The 9,319-nt window shown below is 40.9% G+C and overlaps 1 protein-coding gene across 1 annotated transcript; it reads left to right on the plus strand.

Moving 5' to 3' along the window:
* Nucleotides 1-123: 123 nt before the first annotated feature.
* abtb1 (ankyrin repeat and BTB (POZ) domain containing 1) lies at nt 124-8,287 on the plus strand. Its single transcript, XM_047601399.1, has 12 exons — nt 124-369; nt 947-1,009; nt 1,100-1,155; nt 1,227-1,371; nt 2,823-2,982; nt 3,078-3,123; nt 4,543-4,659; nt 4,840-4,952; nt 5,039-5,137; nt 5,231-5,398; nt 6,522-6,722; nt 7,336-8,287. Exons 1-12 carry the CDS (start codon nt 314-316, stop codon nt 7,540-7,542), a joined length of 1,431 nt encoding a protein of 476 aa, XP_047457355.1. The 5' UTR covers nt 124-313; the 3' UTR covers nt 7,543-8,287.
* Nucleotides 8,288-9,319: the final 1,032 nt, after the last annotated feature.

Genomic DNA, 9,319 nt, shown 5'->3' on the forward strand with positions numbered 1-9,319 from the left:
ATGAAAGTAAAATGTACTTTTATGTGTTATTATTTCAGCAGAATATTACACACAATCTGTCTCGTGAAGCATGGCAATTTTCCGTCATTCCCTATGTCAAGTGAAGTGTACGCTTCTTGGTCACATGACCGCTGGAGCTCCGCGACCAAAACACCGAGCTGCTTGACAACAAGTCTTCGAGAAGGTGTGACAGCCCGCAAACTTTTTCCGCATCCACCGATCAGACCCTGAATTTACATAAAACCATCGCTCACCTGTCCTGCAGACAGGCTGTCTCAATGCATTTCAGAGGACCGAAAACACCGAGGCGATTATGGACGTGCACGATTTGTTTAGTAGTTGCAGAAAGGGCGACATTTGTAGAGTCAGGTAACCATCAGCTCTGTTTACCTTATTTTTGTCGTGTTGTTGTCTTGTCTTGTCCTCTAAAAATGAACATATCTGGCTTTAAATGGTTCCGGTTAAGCTGACAGAACAGCAACCTTGACAGTGCTGCAGCTAAACCCGAAGCTGACCGCATCGTTTTGCAAACAAACAGGAGTTGCACACACGGTGTTGCTAACATTAGCTTCGATGACCCAGCTTGAAACTTTAGCTTACGCTTTAGCTAACGTTTGTGGGTCAGCTGCTCAGTTTCCAGATGTAGTGGAGGTGCTAGTGTCAGCTGAGCTCGGAGGTGGGGGAGAGACTTCTTCTAACTCTGGGACACTCCTCCACACAGCCTCTATGCAAGTAAAATGCAACAGTACTTGTTTTTCAGGACAAGCAAACAAGCAGTAACTAATATGACATAGTAAATAAAAAATGTGCATCATCAGCCGGTAATATGCATCTTGCACATGCTTTCCCCGTTTTACATTCACATATTACTTGCTCGTTTGAACCCACTGAACATGTTTTGTTGACATCAGTTCACTTCACGAGGCTCTCATCCTTTTTCTCTAAGGTACCTTGTTGAACAAAGAGATGTGGACCTCAATGTAAGAGATAAATGGGACAGCACCCCTTTGTGAGTACAATACAGGCATGTTGTCGAATTCACTGGTTTACAACACATCATCGTCTTAACCACTTGAACTGTGAACACTTTGTTCTGCAGGTATTATGCGTGCCTTTGTGGCCATGAGGAGTTGGTCCAGTACCTGTTGGCTAGTGGTAAGGCTGGAAATTTGCTGGTTCATGACCTGAAATGTTCAGCAGCGTCCTAGTCATTGCTTGACTTACAGGTGCCAAGTGTGAAGCCAACACGTTCGACGGCGAGCGATGTATGTACGGCTCCCTGAATGACTCCGTTCGACGCATGCTCAAGGACTATAAGTGTGTCAGCGTCCGTGCCATGCAGCGGGAGGATTTTAACTACTTCCTGCACATGTAAGGGCTGAGGTCCACTGCTTTTTCTAATGCAGGACAAAATGATCTGCAAAAGCACAGTATACAGTGGTGTGAAAAAGTGTTGGCTCATTTCCTGAATTCTCATTTGTTTGCATATTTGCAACACACGGTTCCAGATCACCAAACAAATTCAAATATAAGACAAAGATAACACAAGTAAAAACTAAACTAAAACTAAATTAAGGTTTTTATTATTAAGGGGAAAAAAATCCAAACCTACATGGCCCTGTGTGAAAAATGACAATGACAAGTAATTGAAAGTAATTGAGATCTAACAGTCTTCTAAAGCTTTAGGACTCCAGTGAACCACAGTCATGGAACAGTGGTGAACCTTCCCAGGAGTGGCCAGCCAACCAAAACCCCAAGAGATAAAAGACGCCACAACAACATTCAAATAACTACAGGCCTCATTTGCCTCAGTTAAGGTCAGAGTTCATAACTCCACCATAAGAAAGAGACTCTGTTTATATAGCCTGCAGAGGCCTGTCGAGTTCCAAGATGAACACCACTGCTGAGCTAAAAGAACATAAAGGCTAGTCTCTGATTTGCCAGAAAACATCTTGATGATCCCCAAGACTTTTGGGAAAATACTCGAGACGACTGACGAAACAGAAGTTGATGTTTTTGGAAGGTGTGTGTCCAATTACATCTGGTGTTAAAGTAACACCACATTTCAGAAAAAGAAAATTATACCAGCAGTAAGATCGGGAGGTGGTATTGTGGGGGTCTGGGAGCTGTTTTGCTGCTTCAGGACCTGGAAGACTTGCTGTGATAAATGGAACCATGGATTCTGCTGTCTACCAAAAAATCCTGAAGGAGAACATCCGGCCATCTGTTCATGACCTCAAGCTGAAGAGAACTTGGGTTCTGCAGCAGAACAATGATCCGAAACACATCAGCAAGTTCACCTCTGAGTGGATGGAGACAGTCTAAATGAAGACTTTGGAGAGGCCTAGTCAAAGTCTTGACTTGAGTCCTGTTGAGATGCTGTGACATGACCTTAAAAAGGCGGTTCATGCTCTAAAACCCTTCACTGTGGCTGAATTACAACAATTCTACAAAGATGAGTGGGTCAAAATTCCTCCACAGCGCTGGAAAAGACTCATTGCAAGTTATCGCAAACGTTTGATTACAGTTGTTGGCCCAATCAGTTATTAGGTTTAGGCGGCATCACTTGTTCACACAGGGCCATGTAGATTAGGATTAGGATTAGGTTAGGATTTTGTTTTCCATCAATAATAAAAACTTTAATGGAAAAAATCTTTAACTAATATTGAAATTAGTTTGATGATTTGAAACATTTGAGTGTGACAAACATGCAAAAAAAAAAAAAAAAAACAGATATCAGGAAGGCGGCCAACACTTTTTCACACCATTGAAGTGCCTTCATTTAATCCAAACATTTCTGTTCTTTTTGTTTTTCCCTTTAGGCTGTTAGAGCAGGGCCACCACAGTGACGTCAAGTTCCAGGTTCATGGGCAGACGTTTCAGGCCCACCGCTGCGTTCTCAGCGCACGCTCAGAGTACTTCACGGAAATGTTTAAGACCAAGTGGAATGGCAAGAACCTGATCACCCTCAAACACCCTTTGGTAAATGTCGCCTGGTTTGTTTCGTGTCCAAAAGACAGTAGGAAACATATTATATTTATTTGTATCAATATGAATAAAAGTTGTTTTCATTTCAGATCAACCCTGCAGCCTTTGGAGCCATCCTGCAATATTTCTATACAGGTGGGTGTGGATTCAAGCCATAGACTGTATATTAATACGGACAACGCGTCGCCACTTCCTTGCATCGGCCAAACTGGTAGTATTTTCCTGGGGATACGGGCGGCGCCATCTTGTGATTTTGTGACTCTTGCTTTTGTTTAATGAATGCTACGCTGTACTGTACTTGTTTTTGAACATTTTTATAACTTTCACTGTCCCATGCCAACAGAGTAGTTGGCATGCCAACTAATAGTCACCATTATGTCACATCCTGTTTCTATAGCATCAAATAACTAACTAAAGCAAAACTTATTCAGACAAATGACAATTGAAAGACATATTATATTAACTACCTGAAATGACAGAAACCATACTTGGAAAAAAAAAAAAATAGACATATATGTTAGATTTATTTCGACCTATGTCCCATCCATTATCATAGAGGTGGCGCTTGCGACCTACACTGCAGCCAGCCACTAGGAGGGGCTCCACTTGCTTTGGCTTAACTTCCACCATCCATCATTATGCTGTCTATGATTCAAGCATGCAAGCATTCAGGCTTCTGCACTGGTCAGGTAACAGTTTTAAGACAATTTTGTGGCCTTGTGCCCTGAAGGTTTGTGGTTTAAATGCCGGGAGCTGCTCTATAATAGGCAGATTCCAGTTTGGAATAGTTATAACTGAGAGATTTTAACCAGGCTGGTGCTGCAAAAGAGAAATTATTTTATAATAAATGTTTTTTCTTTTATTTATTTTTTTAAAGTACCTGTAACAGACATTTGACATATAAAATAGTCAGAAAATAGTGTGTATGATGTGTAATATATATTTTTTGACTTTTTTTATACTTAATTACATAGTATTATGTATGGTTCACAAATGAAATAACACATAGATGCGGCTGTAATTGGCCTCAAAAGGCAGCAGGTAGCGTTACCAACAACTAAATTTAGCCATTTGCAAGTAATGCTTGTAAGGGACGGTTTATGAATGAGATCCATTTTGTTTTGACCATGTTATTATTGTCCTTAAAAACAGACTAAAATGCTTGTTACTATATAAGAAAGGTCAGATAACATCTGAAACTTCAAATATGAACACAGAATTAAAAAACACAACACATCCATGAAGACATACGGTAAACCCGACAGAAGGATGTGTTCTTTTTTTCTGTTTTTTTTTTTTTTTTTTTGTAGTTGTTGTTTTACTTTGCTTACAAGGAAACTTCAACATGTCTCTATTATTGGGGAATTAACAAGCAAGCTAGCTAGACAATTTTTTCCAGAAATTCGCTAAAAGAAAAGATTTACTGAAATAAAGATATTTAGCTATGAATGCAGTTATTTAAGATTTGACTATACAGTTTACAGTACACACCACTGCTTCTGTTTTTCTAGTCCCGTGCTTAAATATAACTTGACTTTCATTTCAACGTTACAGGTCGAATGGATATTGATATAAGTCTTCTGGAGGACAGCAGACTACTTGCTAAACAGTGCAAAATGACAGATCTCATAGAGGAGCTGGAGAATAAATGCAAACAGGTGTATGAATTTGGTACGTCGGTGCTCTTGGTTTACATTTATTATCATGTCATTACATGCACTGTATTACGTTTCCTTTGTAATGCACGCAGCTTTTGAAACGTTTTCATATCACATGCTAATCTTTATCTGAAGTTTTATTCTGCTCATGGGTAATCAGGTTCTTTTTTATTTCTGTCCCCTAATAATGAAGTGTCAAACAAGCCAGGAATCTGTGTGAAAGTTCTCAGCCTGGAGCCCCGTAGCAGTCAACTTCAGGAGGAGATGGCTCAGTTAGCAGACTGTGCTATTCCCACTGAACTAAGAGTAAGAACTAGAAGAATTTCAGCGAGGCTACAGCCGCTATCGTACCAGTTCTTAGTCAGTTCATTTTGTCTGTTGATCATCCCCAGGTTGGATTCGGGGAGCTTCCATTCAACAGCGTCGACCACTTTCCTACTTATCCTGACATCTGCTTCAGAGTCGATGGCTATAATTTCTCCTGTCATAAGGTCGGAACTGCAAACCCACACAGCCTTCCTCAGTCACACACAGTCAGCCTTACACCCTGCTGTGAGTCTGTGTGTGTGTGTGTGTTTCTCCAGGCATTTTTCTGTGGACGTAGCGATTATTTTAAAGCCTTACTGAAGGACCACTTCAGCGAGGGAGAGCAGCTGCAGTCCCAGCCCAGCATCCCAGTGATTACCTTACACAACATCTCCCATGAAATCTTCATCCACATCATGTATTACATCTACACCGATGACACAGAGGTTTGTGCGAGGGTTTCTGTGTGACTACTTTGCCGAATTGTGTATTGAGGATGCAAATTACCAGAAACGCCGCCATTATAAACAAATGTGTGCGTCAACCGGTTTACGACTGCTCCTTATGAGCTTCTGAAAAAAAGGCCAACTTAGCTGATGATACTGTAGGTCATAGGTCTTCAACAGGGGGTCCGCAAGCCCTAGGGAGTCCACAGAGGTACTGCAGGGAGGGTCGCAAAATATTTGGTTGATTAGACGTTTTCTGTATATATATTTTTTTTAATTTTACCCACAGTTTTCCCCCGCAAATTTATATTTCTTTCAATGCACATTAACATGAATCCAACATATTTTAGTAAAGGGATAAATGGAGGCAGATGACGTCATCTTTCATCAGCACGTCACTCATTCAGCGATAAAGGAGCTGTCTCCACACTAGCCACACTAGCCGAGACATGTAAATCTAAGCCTCCCGTACACAGTAGGCCCCGCCCCTATCGCTGCTGAGCCAATCATGGGGCCGCATATCACACGCCTACTCTGTCAGCTTCCCTGCAATTGGCCAAAAGCCTATTCAGTCCCCGGGGGGAAATCCTGGGCGCGTGTTGCAATATAAGCAGAAGAGGAGCTAACAGTGCATGATATTTATCGGTGTGTTTACGTTAACAATAGTTGCACGGCCACCCTACTGTTACAGAGGTTTGAAATAAAAAAATATGATTTGAATCACTTAATATTAAATGCAAAATGATAATAATAAGGTACATTTATAAATAGCAGTAGGTCAAATATAGAACACATAGTTGGCAGGGGTTACCTACTTAATCTCTTCATCCCTTGCCAGTTTTGCCGATAAATTTTTACAGTAGGTTTAAAATGGACAGTGAGTGTCCTCACCTGCCTTTGCATCCTCAACCTGTGTTACACCCTGCATATTTTAATTATATTTGTTTCTCTAATCATTATCTATTCAGGGACCTTGATTACACATGTGGGAAACTTGAAAGCTTGATGCACACAATGACTACAATAGAGGCAATTGGTTACACGCTGTCATCAAACTCCTAATAACACAATGATCAACAGTTCTGGATTGTTCATCACTTATGCTCCTCTTTACGTTCTCCAGCTGATGGTGGAGAACGTGTTTGACGTGCTGTGTGTGGCCGACATGTATCTCCTGCCGGGGCTGAAGCGTCTGTGCGGGAAGACGCTCGGCAAGACTATATGCGAGGACAACGTTCTGTACATGTGGAAGACGGCCAGGCTTTTCCGTCTCTCTCGGCTGGAGGATCAGTGCACGAAGTTCATGGCCAAGATCATTGAGCGGGTGGGCTACTCTCATTAGTCTGAGCTTTACTGTGGCCGGGTTACAGGAAAATGTCAAGGATATTGTTCATTCTGTAGGTAGAATCTGTAAGGTCTGTTAACAACAAACTGGCAGTCCACCTACACCTGAAGGACAAGGTAGACATTTTTGAGGGCAAGAACCTTTGCTTTCTAGCCACAAATAAGAGATGGTTTGAAAGATGAGTAAAAGAAGCCATCTGTGTCAAATTAGAAATCCCTTGTCCAGACAAGGAAGAAAGCTTTTGAACCATGAAAAAAAACATATTCCTCCAATGGCAGGTGAGTATTTGGTTGTTAACAAACCCTAATCTTGCAAGTTTCACGTGTTCCTAAAACAAACCTTAGCTATTTTTCAGATGGATGAAGGATGAGTTGTGCAATATCAAGAAAACTCCACAAGTCCCGTTGCTGTTGTCTTAGCTTTCACTGGATGTGCCTTTCATTGTTTCATTTGCCAAAAAGTGCACTAGTCAGTAAAGATTAGTTTTTTGAATAGTGTGTGACTCTATCACGGTTTATATCACATCAGATTTACAAAAGGCAGCATGAACAGCATACCCAAACAGTAACATACCAAAACTCGTCTGTCGCAGCTGGTGGAGCAGGCTGAGTTTGCAGAGATGATCCGAGAGGACGCCGCATCCCTGGAGGAGCGACACGAGACGGATTCCGTGCCCCTGGTGGATGAAATCCGCTACCACATCACCAGCAACGTGCAGACATACAGCGCAATCGAGGAGGCTAATCAGAAACTGGAAGCCCTGGAGGAGCTGCTGTCCAGCATTAACATTGACTGCTGAGGGAATTTGAAGGCTTGTAGAGTTGTTCTTGAGGGGAGACTGAAAAGAAGAACATATGAAACTATATGTTTGTAGATTTTATTTTATTTACAGTATATTGCACAGAATATATATTTAAAATGTTTTTGGTTCTGAGGTTATACGGACATATTCAGAGACAGGTGGTAAATCAAAGTTTCTTTGAGAGTTACATACCAAATGTGAGGAAAGGGTGTTAAACTGATATAATGGATCATGTGAAACTGCTCTGAAAATGTACTGTCTATTATTTCTTGTTTATATTTACATTAGAATACCTTTGCATTGAACATGCATGAACTTACTTTAGCTGGTAGAGTTTAAACTGGCTGGCTCTTAAATAATGTCATCTGGCCCTGACAGAGTCAATATGTTTTATGTTTATCCCTATTAAATTAAATGTTAATACTGACAAAAGGCCGAGTCTGACACTCTCACACAGGGAAAGTGCGGACAAGAAAACATATTGTCTTGAGTGTCTCTTATTTTGAGGTTGCATAGAATATAGTTTTATTTTTGTCTCATGTGCAAAAGCAGTAAGGATATTGCTGAACTGCCTGCAGCTTTTATTTTTTTATGTTTGTGTGGTTGCTGTAGTTCACCTCATCGTTTGAACACCCTGCTTCAAATTAACCGCTTCTTATGTCACGACACACCTCTTGCCTATTGTATGTACTACTATGAAAAATGGATAAAAAATAAAATGCTCTTAATTGTACCAAATAAACATGGTATGAGCCGTGTTTTATTCAATCATGAGCAGATGTGCTAATGTAAAATGTTTAGCAATTATAATGTTTCCCATGAAGACACATCAGTTGTCAGTAGTGTCATTATTTTATACACCAACTACAACTTGACAAGTCCCATGTTATGCATTCAGCATTATAAATGACTTGTAATTTACTACTATAGCCTGTTTGTTTGCTAGCATCATAATATTTTACCTGCTATCATGTTAGCATAGGGTGTTAGCATTTAGCTCATATAGTCTCTGGTAGAATGAATGTGACTTTGAATCTAATTTAATCAATTTTTTTTTGACTAAACGAGTATTTTACTCAACAAAAACACCTAGTAATGTCTTACAGCTGTAAGGTGTGCTGCTTTCCAGTACCGTATCCAGCATTTTTATTAATTTATAGAAAACAACAAGTTCAGGAAGACACCTCAAGATGGCGCCATTTGGCCGTTTATCGGCAAACTGGGTCTGTGGCTGTGAGTTTTGTTTCACCAGAGAGCGGTTGTCTCTCAAACCTTTTTTTCATGTGTGAGAAACAAATTCCTTCATCCATGTCTCCGAACTCCTGGGAACAGCTCCTGAATAGAGCCATTTTTTTCTTCTTCAAATTAGTCATAAATCACATGTTCACAATGGCGTCGGTGGTGGGCACGGCTACACGTTAGCTGTGATTTAGATGTGTGTACATGTTTATAATTGGCATCCCCGTGGACTCAGTCCGTTTCAATTCAAAGAGTCAAAGACAAAGCTGCGTGTCACCCTAATGGAGCCCTGAGGTTGTCTACAGTGGGTGAGCTCACATCCCAGCAGGGAGGACACTGAGGAGCAGTGCGCTGTTAGGACGCATTAAAGTGCAGTTCAACCCAAACACAAAGGCCATCCTTTAGAAAGCAAAAGTTTTGGCTTCCAGCCCGGCATCTTGAAGGCTTTCATGCTGAAAAAGACAAGAATAAACAATACAATTAGTTATTACCCCAGCAAGCTTCTTTTGTACATGTTTTAGGGTTGTTGCTAGGC

Source organism: Mugil cephalus, chromosome 1 (genome assembly GCF_022458985.1).
Source record: "Mugil cephalus isolate CIBA_MC_2020 chromosome 1, CIBA_Mcephalus_1.1, whole genome shotgun sequence".
NCBI classification, from domain to species: domain Eukaryota; kingdom Metazoa; phylum Chordata; class Actinopteri; order Mugiliformes; family Mugilidae; genus Mugil; species Mugil cephalus.